We start from the raw sequence: 18,821 nt of genomic DNA on the forward strand, positions 1-18,821 counted from the left end.
CATCTATATTTTAATTAACTAGCTGACGCCGCTATCTAACGTCACGTACAGAAATTTAATACTCGCATACTTGTATAAAAAAGAGGAAAAGAAAAGAATAAAAGAGAATAAAATATATTTTAACAATAGTTTATTCTAAATAATGTTTGGATGAATCTTTATGATGATTCGTCCACCAGTTGAATATTTTAAATACATTTTGTAAAGCGCAATTTTTTAAATGTTTTTCACAGCGCACAGTATTAGTAACATCTAGCTTATTTAACAAAGTGATATCTTCATAGTCCGCATCCAAGGTCTCAATAATAACGTCGTTTCTCGCATCATCAAGTATATCGACTAGCCATTCTCGTTTTTCGCATCCTTAACGTACACGATAGGAGATGCTCCATCTTCCTCTTCCACAGCTCTCGTAATCAAACGCCTAGCGAATCTGTATGGAACGTTTCCATCCTCCCATTGAAGTCCATGGTGATGTCCGATTAGCCATGAAGTTTGACATCTCTCAGATTTTTTTAAGCGCATGCCATGGTACGGGAATTGTAAAAAAGTAATGAGAGAGAACAAATCCATTTCTCAATATCGCTACTTCCTTCACGATAAAGTTTCGTCCGATAATGAATCCCTGCAGATCCACAAATGTTGGCGCAATCATGTTGATAATATTACCGTACGATTGCAAGAACGATGTACGACTGTTGCCGATCGTCAAAATCTCAATATTTATATATTTTGACATTGGAAGAGATATTTGCTAATTTAGGTAATTTTAGGAACTACGTTGGTCAATGGGCAATATTCGACAACGCGATCGTGCAAGATGAAACAATAGGCGATAGTATTTGTCGGTATATCCTCCTTGCACTCAAACTCTAATCTCACGTCCACGGTGGAATTTTTGACAGACTCGTTTTGTCGCGAGCAATCGATAACCGCGAGAAGACTGCAATGTAAAAACTTTGAAATGTTTAATAGCACATCATCATTATCACATCCGTAATAAGATTTGCAAAAACGAGAGTACATATCGAACAAGAGGGCGAATCTATTTTTATCGAAATCTAAATTCAAATCATCGTAGGGATAAAATTCCGAGTTTAGATAGAGTTTAACGTTGGTCAACTTGCAGTCGTCGAATGTAGTAACATCTTTTGACACAGCATTTTTTCTGCCAGTCTGCAGCGCAAAGATCACGTATCGCGGCTTCTCCAGCTGAGAGGCGGCTTTCACGGTCCACGAATGCTTGGTCGTATTATGCAATAGAGGAAATTCGTATAGATTCCAAGAGCGAAAACTGATATTCAAATATCGCCCGCTTTCCAACGCGCGCAGCAAAGATAGTTTAATGACCTCGCTCAATATGGTATTATATGTGGCATACGTCATTGTATCTTGAATAATTCGATATCAGCTTCAGCCGAAGCATTTCCAAATATGCAATTGTTGTCGTTGCGCGAACGTATCAAAATTAATTCGTAACGAGCGTTGATCACAATTCGCTTATAATCTTCGCAAAAATCCAATAGTATGTTTAGCGGCACGCAAAAATTGAAGTAAGATTCAACAGCATTATGCGACATATTCCACGCAGCATTCCCCAAGATTTTACGTTTTTCGGTTGTTAGAGAGATATAGTTTTTAATCGTGGAAGTTATTCCAACGTTTCTGTTGCGGTTAATCTCCACACCGTCGAGTTCATATCGAAGTTCATCAAACATAAACGCGACATAATTGTTTCCCAATACCACTCTTCCCTCTTCAGCTACTTTACGCATCATCAACTTTCCCTCGACGTATAGAAAACTTTCACATGGTAACGTGTACAAATCTTGATGTTGTATCGGTATCCGTATCTCGTCGCTATATCCAAGCGTTGTGTTGGCGTATGGATTGTACATATGAGTCTCAATCTTGACGATACGATCGTCAAAGATCGGATCACCTCCGATATTCAAGATGTCAATCATATTGTTCAAGTATTTCGTACGACGAATCACAATGATTTTAAAAACTCGCGATTCAACGCGCTGAGCTTCTTTTTAGTGTAACCAGATATCTGATTATTGTCACCCGATACCGCAGTCACTCGCCTTCTCGCAAAAATATTGTCCCTCGCAAAGACATTGTCTCTCGCGTGCTGCATGCTTCCGTTAAACACAAGCATTTCATTTGTCAAACGCTTTATTTTTGCCGCCGCCGTATATGCAATCTTACGGTATTTTCCTCTTCTCGAAAATCGAGCAAATGTCCTTCTTGATCAACAATGCGTATCGTTAAATAAGTAATGCTCTGTGCGACGATCGGTAGATAAATGATCTGTGCTGGCGTTTCCGATATCTTATATCTTGGCGGCACGCTCGGTGAAAATTCATGTATCGTGTGTACGCGCTTGTCATTGCTGTACGCGCCAGTGATTACGCTGCATTCTATACGAATAATATTTACGCTAATAATATTTATCGGTACATCCGATTCGTGCCATTTCCGAGGCTGTAATATACGATTCGACGAGAATCCCAACAACGATCCAACGTTGCCCGGTTTATTAAAATTTATTCTATAGACACATTTGATTTCACTTTTTAGCGTATTATGATTACCGCGAAGCATTATTGGATATTCATCGTGTTCTTCGCCATCAACAATATCATCATATGGAATCAACTACGCGTCGATGTCGCAAAATTGCATGTCGGAAATATTCGTTTATAGCGTGTAATTCGTATGATCCCTCGGGAATCGTAATTTCCTTATCGTCGTTATCAAAATAAAATTTATTATTCCAAAAATTCATGTTCGATATCGTATAATACGTTTCAAAGTTCGTTAAACCAAGCTCGTAATCGCCATCGTTTAAATCTATAGCCGGAAAGTAGCTTACAGCAAGTGCGCTACTCTTGCCAGTCAACGTAAGTGTGAGTGACATGCTGGAAAACTGTCAAACGAATACTGAGTTGCGACGGTGAATTGTCAGGCTTTAAATTCATATCGATCATCGACCGTTTGAAGAAATCGAAGACACAATTGTCCACAAATACTTTAATTATAATTTTGATAGGCCGTGTGATTGTATTCTATATTTGCAACATTCTGTCCAAAATATCGCACTAATTCCTTGGGCGGTCGAAGATTTCCAAAACTATCGAAATATACTACACGATCTCCCCTCTTTGCATACGCAACCCAATGAGTACCGGAACCATCGACGTCATCCAAATTGATGATACCGCTCTCATTTCGCCGTACACTGTTTATCGGTAAATTATTGCGCATAAAAACACCTCTAAAAAATTGTATACGCATATGTCTTGCAAGTTGTTCCAATTGTACATTGGTTGTTACACCGGCAGGCATTATTATTTTGAAATTTTTTTTTCTTGGTTGCTGCTGAGAACCCTCGTCCACGCGTTTGTATGGAGCGAGATAAAGTCCGTGACCTTCCATGGCGCGATTATGATGTTGCATTTCTTCGAGCTGACGTTGCGTCGCCTTGCTATCGTTCACCGCCTTTGCGATTCCTGCTGTTCCACCAACCAACGAACCGAGAACTCCCAATAATGGTAAAATTGGTAAGATACCACCGCTATAGGAAGTATTCGTTTTTTCGCAGTCTTTTTCTTCATCGATGATTTTTTTGTTTTCAGCCCCATACTGAATTTTATTTTTGCTTTCATAGCCGCCCAAACAGCTGTAGCGGCTGCTCTTTTGCCAAGAGTCGAATCTTTCGCGGTAATACGCGTTCGCGCTTTCGTGGCGAGTATATTATCCGCAACGTGTCGTTGACCGAGATCGTTGCTTCGGGAATAAACTATGTCGTGCTCGCGACACGCGGCATCCAATGGATTGATACCCCGATCGCCTCTAGCCAATCGTGTTTCTAAATGAGTTCCTGGTCCGCAAAACTGATAGCCTGGAATATGTAATTCGATAAGAAGTGCGTTTATCGCACGATTTAACAAACCGCTACCTCTTATAATTTTTGCTGGCATTTGTCACAATTTTTTATTAACGGTGTTGGACCATCGAAATGTGTTTGCTGCCACGACAAAGTATAATGTCGCGTGCATCGACGATACTGTTGAACCTCTGAGTCACATTTTATATGTTCGGGAAGCTTGTCCCACAATTGTTCCACGTAGCTATCAAAGTCTCGCAGTAAAACAATCTTGGGGATAATCTGTAACTGCTCGGTGATAAGCTCGAGAATATCGCTGTCAACCGATAGAAGAAGAAACATTTTTGAGACTGAGCGGTTTCGATTCGGTGCGCCTCTATAAATAGGGCCCCGATGACTCATTTTCCAAAATCTGAGATTCGCGAGAGCAAACATGCGGTTTGCGCGATAAGTGACGATAATCAAAGTGATAAATTTTGACGATAAAACACGAGTAATGTCCAAGAAAGAATTACGCAAGTATGGAAACATGCTGCCGACTACTATACGCGGTATCATTTGCGGTCCTTCGAATTGCGGTGAGACTAACGTGTTGATAAGTTTGATAGAAAGTCCACACGGTGTACATTTCGAGAATGTGTACGTATATTCGAAATCACTTCAACAACCGAAATATTAATACTTGGAAAATTTGCTATCGATCGATGAAATTGGTTATTTTACATTCTCTAATAATAGTGACGTTATTCCACCGAGCGAGGCGCTTCCGAATTCCATCTTTATCTTTGACGACATAGCATGCGATAAGCAAGACACGATAAGAGAGTACTTTGCAATGGGTTGACACTTGAGCGTCGACTGTTTCTATCTTTGTCAAACGTATGCCAAGATACCCATGCGTTATTGCATACGGGACAATGCAAATTTACTGATTTTACTTAAACAAGATGGTACAAGCTTGAAACATGTATACAACGATCATGTAAATACTGACATATCTTACGACGATATTCGCGCATTCTGTCAGAAATGTTGGCAACACAAGTATGGATTTGTAGTGATTGATAAAGACAGATTACAGACTAATGGACGATATCGAAAAGGATTTAACGATTTTGCAATACCGTAAAGTGGTTAGTCGCTATCGATACATCAATCGAGCAACGTCTAAAAATTTTCGTCCGAACGCAACATGACGACGACGATTGACAGTGAGAAGATCGTGAGAAGATTGCGAGAGAGATTGTAGAAACGAGCGAATCAATCCGCAAAAAATATCGTTCTTCAAAAACCGGTCAAATGGAGGAAGATGTCGCATTGGAGAGGCACTTTAAACCAATTATCGAACCTCTAAAACAATTTGTCGAAAATACAATCAATGTGGAATCTAATGGAGCGAAAATCGAACCATCGAGTATGCTCGAAGACAAGCATCTGAAAAAAGAGTCTGGAACAAAGCGAACAAGGTCAAATATATCATTGAACGATTCGCTAATAACTTCTACTCCAAATCAATCGAAACGTAAGCGAATCAAACAATTATCGAATGTGGTTACTTCTACTCCGATAAAAGATGTACAATCGAGTCAAATATTGCACGTAAGATCGTCTCCGTATGTGGAAGAAGTTTTCGAAACCACGCCTGAAACGCTTGTGACATCGGTTCAACATCTGCTACAAACGTCCGAGGGTCAAAATACATTGCGCACACATCCGGGTCCACTAGAGCAAAAATATGTTGGAGCTATTTTGAGTCAAGATAAAAATAACAGTATGGATTATGTTTACGGTGTTAAATTTTGCAACGAAGGAATGATGATTGGTGATCAAATTTTTGATGTGGATAAAGATGACAATATAATTATCGGTGGAATAAGATACGTGGGAACACCAGGTCTCTATGAGTTGATTTTCAAGAGAATACCCGACGATGACGTATACAATGACGATAATACAATTAAATACAAAAATATATTACTGGCGACAAATGCGCATAGATGTGGCAATGATATGCGTAATCCAGTGTTAAGTAACAAGGGATACAAGTATAAAAATATAATAGCACCATTAATCTCTATTAAAAAAGCTGGAAGAGGTATAAACATACCGCGCGCTATGACGTTAAGCGATAATAAGATCGATTACGTGCATTGGAATGATCCCAACGAGTTGATTGATCGCTTGCGATTGCTGGAAGCTTCGCGTCAAGCCGGCAACAATGCCCACGACAATGAAATATTATCAATTATCGAGGGACTTTACGAAGCTGGCCTTATTATAAATTAATCTATGCGTCGGCGAAACGAGTCAGTCATTATTGTTTGTATCGAAATGTCGATTAATAAATTTGGATTATCGTTGGGAACACCAAACAACTCATACTATCAATGGAATAGATTACTAAGAAATTATGTGCGTGATAATGCTCTGTGTCAGACAGCCTCAGGCTTTGACGCAAGGTCGCGCAAGATACGACGCGTAGCGCAACCGGAAGATGATACTGATGCAGCAAACAAACAGTACGTGGAAATACGTTTCAAGCTTTTGGAAGACAGACAGGAAGAACTTGATAAAAAAGTAATCACGATCGAGACAAATGTGCAAACGCTGGAAATAATGATGGATGAGATGCAGAAAATGCTTCGGTATGCAACTCACGCGCAGACTACATCTAATTCAGCGCAGGAGAAGAAAGATATATAAAGAATATATGTGGAAGAATTATCTCATTATTGCAAATTATGCCTCGATCAAATATGTTGCAAAAGACCTCTGAAAAACAGCTGCTCGTGGAAGAATTGCATGCTCCAGCGAGAAAATATTTCCCACGTAGACGTGTCATAGTACGCGGATATGACGATCTGTGGCAGGCGGAAGTGGTCGAGATGTGTCCATATGCACGATTCAACAAAGGCTAGAACTACATACTCACTGTTATCGATGTGTTGAGCAAATATGCGTGGGCTGTACCGCTCAAGAGTAAGAGTGGAAACGAGACGGCTGATGCTATCGCAAAGATAATTCGAGACGATGGAAGATGTCCGAAAAATTTTCAAACCGACAGAGGAAAAGAATTTTACAACGAAAATGTACAGAAACTCGTGAAGAAACACAGCATTAATCATTATTCGACGTACTCTATCATGAAAGCCTCGGTCGTGGAACGATTCAACCGAATGTTAAAGAGCAATATGTGGAAAATGTTTACGTTTAATGGAAATTACAAGTGGATCGACGCGTTGTCCCGGCTCGTTAGAGAGTACAATGCGCGAAAACATCGCACTATCGGCATGAGACCTATCGATGTTACCCCCGCGATCGCCGATAAACTTTTAAATACGGTATACAGAAACGTAAAGATTGCGGCACCGGCAAGATTCAAAGTAAGCAATCCGGTACGCGTGAGTAAATTCAAGACCATCTTTGACAAAGGTTACACGCCAAATTGGTCGACCGAAGTGTTTACGATCGTTAAAGTGCAGAAAACTAATCCCGTGACCTATGTACTCAAAGATTCGCGCGGAGATCCCGTGGAAAATCATCCGTGGAAAAGGTAATACGCAAAAAGAGCAACGAGGTTTATGTGAAATGGCTGGGAATTAATGCAACGCACAATTCTTGGATACATAAAAATAATATATTATAAATATGTTAACAATAATACATAATATTAAAGATATTTTACAAATATATAAACAAAATTGTACACTTTATAAAATATACATATAATTTACAATAAATATACATATAATTTTAATTTACAATAAATATACGTAATTTTTTATTTACAATAAATATACATGATTTTTAATTACAACGGTATTTTGTAATGTCTTCACGGTAGCGTGTCGGTAGTTTCGGGTACGATATACCGCTTGTCATCGTACGGACTTAGAGCAATTTTTGTTTCGCGAATAGTGTATACTTCGTGTAATTTAGATTTTATACAAGACTGCTGACGCGTCATTTCAATCTCTTCGTTCAAACACCGCGTGTAATCGTTGAACGTTATCGTTCTCGCGACGACGTTATTTTTGACGCCTTTTACCTTTTTTGTGTCTTTCTTACCATCTACTCGCAACGCGTACATTTTTGCCCTAAGCCCGACGAATTCGGTCATGATGGCGCCATTATTTTCATCCTTCATTAAACCCGGTATCTTTTTATTCGCGAGCGGTATACCGTACACATTGTCCACCGCATAATCGCTGGTATCGAATCTGTCGACGTTGCGCTTTATATTCTCATATACATCTTCACACTCGATGTGATATATGAGACTGTCGGTGTCGGTGTACATGACTTTACATTTCTCTCGATACATAGGTATCATAATCGTGGTGAAACTCGTACAAACATGTTTTGGATATGTCGAGTATACACATACCCACGTAGATTGGTTTATTATTGTAAATTTCACCTCGAGATTGCGCAATTCAACGGCGATCAGATTCTCCGAAAACGCGCTTCTACTATGAAAATTTGGTTTTGCGATCATCGCCTCTGCGCCATATCTTCCATCCCAATGTGTCACGAGCTTAATATTAACGTGATTGCGCACATTTTCCATCGTTTTGCCAAATACCGCATTATTCATTAATTTATATAAATTTTTTTCAAAATCATTTTTCGCGAGTGTTCGGAATTGTGTATTGAGTTCAATATAACTGCGAAGCCATGGAGATTGCGAAAACTGTAATATTCTATGTATTTTTGTAACGCAAAGTCCGTGTCGCGTGCATTGCTGCAGGTTGCGGTAATGTATTACGTAACGCTTCTTATCGTATAAGGTTGCGAGCAGCTTATCCTGCCGCTTACCAGGTGGTTTGTCGCGTGTCGGGCAAAACGGTAGGTCAGTGTGCGCATCGTGAACACGTTGCGGATACTCGAAATCGACTTCAAGGATGTAGCCTATAGGCGAATCGAGCGCGATCGATGATGTATCAAAATCGGATACGTCGTCGACCCATCGAAAATCTGCATAGGGCAAAGGTTGACACATTGCCCATCCGTACAAATTATTTACATCAAAGTATGTGAGATACGTTGAAGGTTTCGATGGGTCGTACGACTGCATATACTTGTTATTAGCATGTGCGTATCTGTTGGAACATTGACTCAAACCGCCGCGTATTCCGCGTACGATAAATAAAACCATGAGTAGGATAGTAAGGCCGGTTCTGGCTCAGTTTTGTGTGAGTGTGAGAGAGAGGGTATCGTTGGGGAGTAAGAGAGAGAGATAGTTTCGGAGCAGTTTGTGGGCGCCCGAGGGATGGAGAGCGGGCTGGGCGGGTGCATGAAGGGGTAAGTAGGGTGAGAGGGGTAGCGCGGTCAGGGGGAAGCGGTGGGTACGAGTCGCCGAGAGCGCTCGAGAGATGGCGTTCGGGGGTGGCGGTTCCTCCCGATTCGCGACCTTGACGCGACTCGCGCTTCTAGCGCGCGATCCGCCGTCGCGATTCTTTAGGGGGGCGCGCCGCTTCTAGCGCGCGATCCGCCGTCGCGATTCTTTAGGGGGCGCTTCTAGCGCGCGATCCGCGAGCGGGCGGCGGGCGCCCGGCGTCGAGGGGGCGGGGGATCGTCGGTGGGCGGTCGAGCGGACGGAGGGGCGTCCCTCGTCGCTCTCCCCCTCTCGAGGCGCGCGTTAGCGCGAGCGCGCTCGTCGCTTTAGCGAGATGGCGAATCTTCGAAAGGTCGTGAAATAAAGAGATATCGTCGTTCTAGCGAAAGAGGAGAGGTGTTTTTATTGTTTTCTTTTACAAATTTTTTAATATATTAATAATACGACGATACGAGTACGCGAGTGAGCGTATCACGATTCTCCGAAGAGCAGAGCCTGCAGTTCGCAATCGATTATATCGTTGCGGTCGAAGTTATCGCTCTCGCGTATCATCGCGGGAATAAGCGCCTTATCGCGAGCGCCTGCCGCGATGTCGAGGAAACGAATTAGCTTGTTGTCCACGCGCGCGGTTAAACCGCTTAAAGATGCAACGATGCGGTTGACGCAAAGTTCCAGATTTAATATATTTACGACGGTGTTCTTCGATACGGCTAGGCGAATTTTAGGCGTTTCGAGACGAAGTATTCGGAGATTGTTGAGTTTGCCGAATCGTAGCGTCAATTGTCCGATGTGTATTGGCGTCGGGCGCGCCTCGTCGCGCTCGTCGGAGCGAAAGTGCGACAGGAGCGTGGGTCGTAGATCGAGCAGTTCCTTCCACGTATCCGGCGTTAGCGAGATCTCTTTGCCGTGACAATCTCCGAGGACGATTTCTACGAAAGAGGGTCGGCTGACGTTAACGCTAATTTCCAGATGTTTATATGCGGTTTTGGTCAATGGATAGCGTCTTCCTAAGATTCTGAGCGGTCGCGCGATCGAGACGTCCGCGTCGTGTCTTGGCGTTCGATCGCGATTTCGTCTAAAAAATAGATATGAGCGATGAGAGAAACGGTGTTAGCGAATTATTAGTTCGAATAAATGTTCGATAGTCTTACCCATTGTCCATTTTAGCTTTTTTAGCGTATTCCGCGCTATCTTCGCGGTCTCGTTCGGTTAGTCTCGATCGATCTTCGAATGAGTTGCTGCTGCGGTTGCCCCCCCATTGTCGCGTACATTGTCGCTCGTTTTTTCTCGTTTGTTCTTTTTCGCGCGTTAGCTTCGGTGTTCTCCGTCAATAATGAAGCGCTTAATGGATGGACGGTCTTTATATACTCGCGTAGAGATCGCTTCTTCCCCTTTCGCGCGTTTTCTCTTATATATTCCATTTTTAAAAAATAACGGTAGGGTCGCTCTAGTCGTTCTCATCGTCGATTCTCTCTTTCTCGATCGTGTCGCTGAGACGATAGACGCGACTAAGTAGATCGCGCAATTGCCTTAGCAGTCCATCCGTAGGACATTCGATGCCGAGCGCGTGTAGATCGAAAGGACCCGCCGAAGTTACGGTATTTGTAAATTCGTTGAAGGCGTAGAACTGACGTTTGGCGAAGAAATATAGATTGCCATCGATGTATCGGAAGGCCGACGTTATCGCGGACGGAATTCCGGGAAATATATCTTTTAATGGAGCGTGTCTAATGACTATCATGTGACACTCGTCGATTTCCGCGACTTTATCATCGTCGTATATAGCGTAGGTTCGTCCCGTGTGCGTATTTATCGCCGCGTTGATTTTAACGTTTCGGGGAAGTCCGATATCGTGGAGATATCTCGGCCAGCCCGATTTTAGTTTAAGACTGGGATATTCCGCGAGGTAGATCGAATCGTTCGCGAATAGCGCGAGATCGCCCGAGGGTCTTCGATACGCGGCGGATAGACGCGTGAAATTCGCCGGTAGAAACGTCGCGTAATCCGTGAGCGTCATGGGTCTACCGTAACGCTTTTCGGTCATGTCGACCGACCATATGTTGCGGCGATTAGCTATATATAATCGATGATTCATTATTAGCGCGGCGTCCACGCGTCGTAATGCGCAGAGATCCGCGCGCGCTGGGTCGGTCGGCGCGACGCTCGTCGTCGCGGGCGCCGCGGTGGTCGCGGGAGTCGCCGTTGGATAGTTTCCGTCGTCGTGAGATCCGTACAGATTCTGTATAGCGAGAATGTCTTCTATGCTCAGCTTAACTGGAAATTGATTCTCGACATCGGGTATATACGGGAACATTATAGAGTCATTGCGCTTACTATGCTGTAGACCCAATGCGTGGCCGATCTCGTGCGTTAGCGTTTGTAGCAGATGATGCGTGTCGGGAGGATTTTTGTTTAGATACACGTGCCATGGTTCGGAATCGTCGACGTGTATCTCCGATGTGAAGTCGGTTGTTCCAGAGGGAAAAAACGCGTGAGCTAGGGCTCCTCCCGGACCGTCGAAGGCTGCCGGGCAAATACCGACGTTTCGACGATTCGCGTAAGTGTGCGCGCCCGTTCGATACGATATTAATATATCGGGGTGTAACGGGTCGCGTGCGAAAGTTAGCGATGAGTTCGCCGCCCATAACGCGAATGCAGTTTCGGCCGTTCGCGAGATTTCTTCGCTAGCCATCTGAAAATTCCATGCGAGACGCGTCTTCGGCCATTTTCGCGCGATCGGGCTATACGCGCGATCGGGAATATCTGCGAGACCGCATCTCGGTTTACGCATAAGGTGAAGCGTAACGGCGTTTAACGCGCCGTTTCCCGATAATTGATAATATTCTTGAAACAGCGATAGTGCGCGACGCAGAGATGTCGCGTTATCGGACGACAGTGATTCTCCATTGTCTTTTAGAAAACCGTATACGCGCAGAAAACGAAGCGCCTCGATTCTTTCCGAGTCGAAGGGCGCGGCGACCGTCGTAGGGACGAGCATCGTCGCTAGAGTGAGAACCGTCCTCGTGTTAGTCATCGCGCGAAACGGGAAAAACGCGGTAAACTGTTGAGAGACGCCGAGCGCGATTGATTCGCGCGTTCCGCGAGACGCCTATTTTTATCGGTGACGAATAATGTGGGTGGGTGGGGAGAGGGAGAGGGAAACGCGTTTCTTTCGACGTCGAACGTTTGGAATGCGCGTTATCTAGCGGACGCGCTCGAGTTCCTCTTTTGTTTTTTCTATTTTATTATTCGTTTGTCCTCTAAGAAAGACATTCGATGAGCGATTAAAGATATCCCTTCCAACGATGCGCGTTATCTAACGGATGTTTTCGACATTCGATGAGCGATTAAAGATATCTCTTTCAACGATGCGCGTTATCTAACGGATGTTTTCTGTTATTTTTATTATTCGTTTGTCTTCTAAAAAGGACACTCGATGAGCGATTAGAGATATCTCCTTCCGGTAATGATAAATTAGAGATATCTCCTTCCGGTAACAATAAATTAGAGATACCTTTAGATATCCCTAGATACTTTTTTCCGGCGATGATGATCTCATTGTTCGCAAGGTATTCGGAATGCGCATTATCTAACGGATGTTTTTTGTTATTCCTATTTTTATTATTCATTTGTCCTCTAAAAAGGACACTCGATGAGCGAGTAGAGATATCTCCTTTCCGGCAACGAAACGGTCGCGGAAGGAAGATGCGGCGCGATCGATAAATTGTACCGCAACATCCCGCGCGTCGATCTTTATAAAACGCGAGATCGTTTCGAGAAGCGTTAAAGTATTCTCGCTCGCGAGATAACGAAGCGCGAAACGACGGAACGTGAAGTGACGAGAATTAAAATCGGTCGTGAACTGTTCGATATGGAACGAATCGAACAGATCATTAACGCGGCCGATTATATTAATGTAAACGGGGACTTAATCGCGATAAAATCCTATGTTCTGGGAGACCTCGCTACGGATTTGCGTGTAGAAGCGCAAGGTGTTATCGATAATAGTCCGGATTCGTTTAGACTCGCTTTTCAGTTAAACGAAGACGTAGATATCGCACGTTTAATGTAAGTATCTAATTGAAATTATAATAAATTATAATAAATTATAATAAATTATAATAAATTATAATAAATTATAATAAATTATAATAAATTATAATAAATTATAATAAATTTTATTAATTTTTACTTTTATTAATTTTTACTTTTGTATTTTAGACAAGAAATAGAGAGCTGTGTAAAAACAGCGCGAGAATCGCTCTATGATTTAATAAATAGAACGAGAACTATGCTCGCACAAGCGCAAAGCGTTCATAGCGCATTGCGCGACGCTCGTCGACGCGGCGAGCGCGATTTCGCCGTTCCCGAAGTTAGGCGAGTCGTCGCATCACAGATCGATGAGGAGCCCTTCGCCGTTCCCGAAGTTAGGCGAGTCGTCGCATCACAGATCGATGAGGAGTCCGAATCGCGACCGATCGGCGAACTCGAATTACGATCAATGGAGGACGAGGCCGAACCGGCGACGGTCAACGAGGGTAAATCGCGGGCGAATGTACAATTAGCGAACTATGTGCCCGAATCGCAACCGTTCGACACGGAGTAATTTTACGCGTTAATAAAGCGCATTTGTAAGATATAATTTTTATGAATAAATGTTATACATTAAGCGAAACGTTGATTCTTTACGCTTTTCTTTTCTTCTTCCGTATCCTCTCGTTCTCGCGCTTCTCGTAATAACCATCTGTGTCCGTATTAAGTATATTTAAATAGTATATTTAAATAGTATATTTAAATAGTATATTTAAATAGTATATTTAAATAGTATATTTAAATAGATTTAAAAATGCGATCGCGATAAAATAATATCTATGGACAGTTATAAATTTATAATTAAGTTTGTTACGCGACCGCGATAAAGGATGCGACCGCGATAAAGAAAAAACGCGGTTTTTTCGTGTAACGTATATTTTGCAACAATATATAACATATTTATGATTAAACTTATAGATTATATAATTGACTTAATACATTATAATTATATTTAAAATTTAAAATATATAATTAATTTGATACATTATAACTTAAATTTATATAACTTAAATTTATATAACTTAAATTTATATAACTTAAATTTATATAACTTAAATTTATATAATTTAAATTTATATAACTTAAATTTATATAACTTAAATTTATATAAAATCAATCCCTCATATTGCGCAAACGATCGCGTCGCTCAAACCACCAATCGTGCAATTTACACGCGTTTTCTAACGCGCAATTTTTCGCGTGGTATCCGCAATGAAAGGCCCGCGAAGCGTTCAGAGTCTCCAGACGTTCGATGTCTTCGTAATCGGCGTCGATAGTCTCGACAGAAACGGCTATATCGCGATCGTCGGCGACGTTTCCTAAGATCTCGATTAACCACTTCTTCTTCTCGTGACCTTTGACATAGATCTGCACCGTCGAATCAGGGTTAGATCCTCGACATATGGCATCTCGAACGAGTTTTTTCATCGACCCATAATTTGTGTGTCCATCGTTCCACTTTAGCTGATGATGATTCGATATCAACCAACACGCTCGCGATTTTTCCGCTCTCGTGAGCAAATCCCACGACATCGGCGAGCGAAAGATGTGATGCGTCAATTCTACACCATTTCTTAACACGGCTACTTCTTTCACGACGAATTTTTCGTTAACTACGAAACCTTGAAGATCGACAAAAATCGGTGTGTCCATCGTCGTTGTTAGCGATACTCGAAGTGTTTCTTTCTAGATTTTTCTAAGCGTTTTATTCTGTCTCCATATTTTTTCGAGTATCGTTGCGCTTACACGATTCTGCGCACGACGTTAGTGAGCGGATTGTATTCTACCACTCGATCGTGAATAATAAGACAGTAAGCTGTGGTATTAGAGGGGATGTTTTCCTTGCAGTCGAACTCTATGCGAACGTCCACAGTGGCGCTTTTAATTGACTCGTTCTGTCGAGAACAGTCGATGACTACGAGTGGGCCGTGAATTAAAAATTTATCTAGATTTAAGAGTGTTTCGTCGTTTTCGCATCCGTAGTACGTTTTTCGAAATTTCGAATACATATCGTATAATACGGCGATTTTATGTTTATCGAAATCTAAATTCATGTCATCGTAAGGATAAAAATCGGAATTAAGATACAGTTTGACATTAGTTAGTTTACAATCGTCGAATAAAGAAGGCTCCTCAGACAGAACGTTAAGCAGTGGTATAAGCAGTGGTATCAACGCAGAGTACTGTTTCTCGAGTTGTGTTGCCGCTTTGACGGCCCACGAGTGTTTGGTCGTGCTCTGTAGAAGCGGAAACTCGTAAAGATCCCATGAGCGAAAAGCGACGCTCAAATATCGTCCACTATCTAACGTGCGCAATAATCTTAATTTATTAACATCATTCAATACTATATGAGGCATTCGCCATTGTATTTTTAACAAAACGATTTTAGGTTCTTGTGTTTCGCGCGATATAACGCAATTGTTATCGTTGCGCGCTCGTATTAAAATAAGCTCGTGTCGCGCGTTGATCACAACGCGCTTGTAATCTTCGCAAAAACCTAATAGCACGTTAAGAGGTACGCAAAAATTAAAATCACCGATTGACGAATGAGTTGTTGCTAATAAGTCCCATCCAGCGTTTTTTAATATTTTACTTCTTTCGACTGTCAGCGACGCGTAATTTTTAATCGTACTCGTTATTCCAACGTTTCTGTTTCGATCGATCTCTACGCCATCGAGCTCGTAGCGAATTTCCTCGAACATAAACGCCGCGCAATTGTTTACTAATCTCGTTACCGATGCGATTTCCTCTTGCGCGCTCGATGCTTCCTTCGACTCGAGTCTGCCCTCAATGTAGATAAAACTGTCGCAAGGTAACGTATACAAATCTTGCTGTTGTATAGGAATTCGTATCTCATCGCTATTTCCGAACGTAGTATTGGCGTAAGGGTTGTACGTGTGAGTTTCGATCTTGACGATGCGATCGTCGAAGATTGGCTCCCCACTGATACTTAGAATGTCGCACATTCCGCTTTTTACGAAGAAACGGTTCTCGGTACGACAAAACCCAAAGAGCGCAGAAAAGTCTCGTTGGCGGCGGTTAGTCTTCCTCCCTTTTTTCTTCTCTTTTCTGCGTTTAGAGGTGACGCGACAGTGATAATAGACGCGTTTCTCGTGTTCGATCCGTTCACTACGAGCATCGCGCGCTTCTCTATCGTTTTCGTCGTACGTGTAGACGAATCGTAATTTCTTCGCCGCGAAAATCGATCAATTTTCCGTTTTGGTCCACAACACGCACGTTTATATCGGTAATGGTCCGTGCGATGATCGGAAGGTAAATGATCTGCGTTGGAATTTCCGACACTTTATATCCGGGTGGAACGTTAGGCGCGAATTCGTGTATAGTATGCGCGGATTTGTCGTTATGATACGCTCCTGTTGTAACGTTGCACTCTATTCGAATAAGGTTAATGGCCATAATATTTATTGGTTTATCGGATGCATACCATTTATTCGGTTGTAATACACGAGACGAGAAACCCAGGAGCGAACCGATATTATCGGGTTTTATGAAATTTACTTGATATGCGCATTTAATTTCGCTTCTCATAGTGTTATCGTTACCGCGAAGCGTTATAGAATTTTCACTTTTATCGCCATTCTCATTGTCTTCGAAATAATCGTCATCAACATCGTATATGTAATCGTCATCGTTCGTTTCCGGTTTTTCATTTTCGCGTTCTCGTTCCTCCTCTCTCGTTCGTCGTTTATGACGAATCGCCGCTCTTAGATACGCGTTTATAGCGCTTAATTCGTAAGATCCTATTGGAATTGTGATAATCTCGTCATTATTATCGAAGTAAAATTTATTATTCGTAGAATTTATATTCGGTATCGTATTATAAGTTTCAAAATTGGTTAAACCTAATTCGTAATCGTCGTCGTTTAAATCGAGAGGCTGAAAATAACTCGCCGCGAGAATACTGCTTCGTCCGGAAAGAGTGAGAGTCAGCGACATGATCGGCGAGAACGATCGAACTGCGTTCGATTGACGAATAACGGTTGATATTATTCGACGATTCCTCCAATCAACTTCTCGGAGAAATCGAAGACTCAATTGTCCGCAAATATTCTGATCGCGCGTCTGCTCGGAGCGACGATTGTATCGAATGTTCGCGTCGCGCCCGGGATAACGCGCGAGTTCGCGCGGAGGACGAAGATCACCGAAACCGTCGTAGTAAATTGCGTCGTCCCCTTTTTTCGCGTACGCTACCCAATGAGTACCCGGTCCGGATGCGTCATCTAAATTCACAATGCCGCTTTCATCGCGGCGCGCTTGCGACGGAAGCGCGTTGCGCATAAACACACCTCTAAAGTGAGGTACGCGCGAGAGTATCGCCGCGCGATTTAATTGTTCGTTTGTCGTTGCTCCGACGGATGGGAGGATCTCTAGCGTCTGTTTACGCGAAATTTTTTTTTAGCTCTTCTTCTCGTTGAGGATACGCCACTTCCACGTTTGTACGGCGCGAGATATAAACCGCGACCTTCCATCGCGCGATCATGGCGCTGCAACTCTTCCAGTTGTCGTCGCGCTGCTTTGCGATCGTTCACCGCTTTCGCGATTCCCGCCGCTCCCCCGGCCAAAGAACCGAGAGCTCCCAATAACGGTAGCAGGGGTAAAAAGCCGCCGCGTTTCGCTATCGGAAGCGTTCTTTTTCTCGTAGCGATTATTTTTCTTTTGTTCTTTTTTCTCTTGATTTTCGTTGTACCCATTCCAAGTTTTGTCTTCGATTTCATAGCCATCCATACAGCCGCCGCGGCGGCTCTCTCGCCGAGAGTCGAATCTTTAGCCGCGACACGTTCGCGCGCTCTTTTGGCGAGCGCGTGGTCAGCGACGTGTCGATCAGCGAGCTCGCCGCTTCGCGAGTATGCGATATCGTGCTCGCGGCAGGCCGCGTCCAGAGGATTGACACCTCGATCGCCTCGCGCGAGTCGTTTCGCAAGACGAGTACCCGGCCCGCAAAATTGATATCCAGGTATATGTATTTCGAAAAGGAGTGCGTTTATCGCTCTATTCAACAAGCCAGCGCCATGATTCACACCGTACTGCTGTTTCGCGAATTGCATTCGCCGCAATCTTTAACAAGCGGCGCCGGACCATCAATGTGTGTTCGTTGCCAAGGGCGATTATAATGCTCTAGACATCGACGGTAGCGCCGCACCTCCGGATCCACTTTTATATATTCAGGCAGTTTCTCCCACAATCGTTCTACGTAGCGACCGAAATGCTTTAGTAAAATTATTTTCGGAATATACCGCAATTGATCGGTAGTGAAATCGAGAATATCGTCGCCATCTATTAGTAAGATAAACATCTCGATTCACCGCGCGCAATTTGCTACTTCGCGATTGATGGCGATCTATTCGTATATAAATAAAAAGGTTTCGCCCTGCCTCACGCGAGTGTACCGCGCACGCGCGCAGCAAAAGGAATGCGTTTCGTGCGGCAACCGATCGCGATAAAGGTGACGAACCTCGACAATAAAACGCGACCGTC

At 43.0% G+C, this 18,821-nt stretch overlaps 2 protein-coding genes across 2 annotated transcripts; both read right to left on the bottom strand.

The window, feature by feature from the left end:
• Nucleotides 1-9,652: 9,652 nt before the first annotated feature.
• On the bottom strand, nucleotides 9,653-10,613 carry LOC138941854 (uncharacterized). The gene is made up of 2 exons (XM_070311761.1): nucleotides 10,385-10,613; nucleotides 9,653-10,308 (listed from the first exon to the last, which is right to left on the bottom strand). The coding sequence occupies exons 1-2, from the start codon at nucleotides 10,393-10,395 to the stop codon at nucleotides 9,705-9,707; spliced, it is 615 nt and encodes a 204-aa protein (XP_070167862.1). The 5' UTR covers nucleotides 10,396-10,613; the 3' UTR covers nucleotides 9,653-9,704.
• Nucleotides 10,614-10,680: 67 nt separating this feature from the next.
• On the bottom strand, nucleotides 10,681-12,267 carry LOC138941805 (stromelysin-2-like). Its single transcript, XM_070311684.1, has 2 exons — nucleotides 11,218-12,267; nucleotides 10,681-10,860 (listed from the first exon to the last, which is right to left on the bottom strand). The coding sequence occupies exons 1-2, from the start codon at nucleotides 12,265-12,267 to the stop codon at nucleotides 10,681-10,683; spliced, it is 1,230 nt and encodes a 409-aa protein (XP_070167785.1).
• Nucleotides 12,268-18,821: the final 6,554 nt, after the last annotated feature.

Source organism: Polyergus mexicanus, unplaced genomic scaffold (genome assembly GCF_030449975.1).
Source record: "Polyergus mexicanus isolate NDT 795.1 unplaced genomic scaffold, iyPolMexi1.0 SCAF_20, whole genome shotgun sequence".
Classification (NCBI taxonomy): domain Eukaryota; kingdom Metazoa; phylum Arthropoda; class Insecta; order Hymenoptera; family Formicidae; genus Polyergus; species Polyergus mexicanus.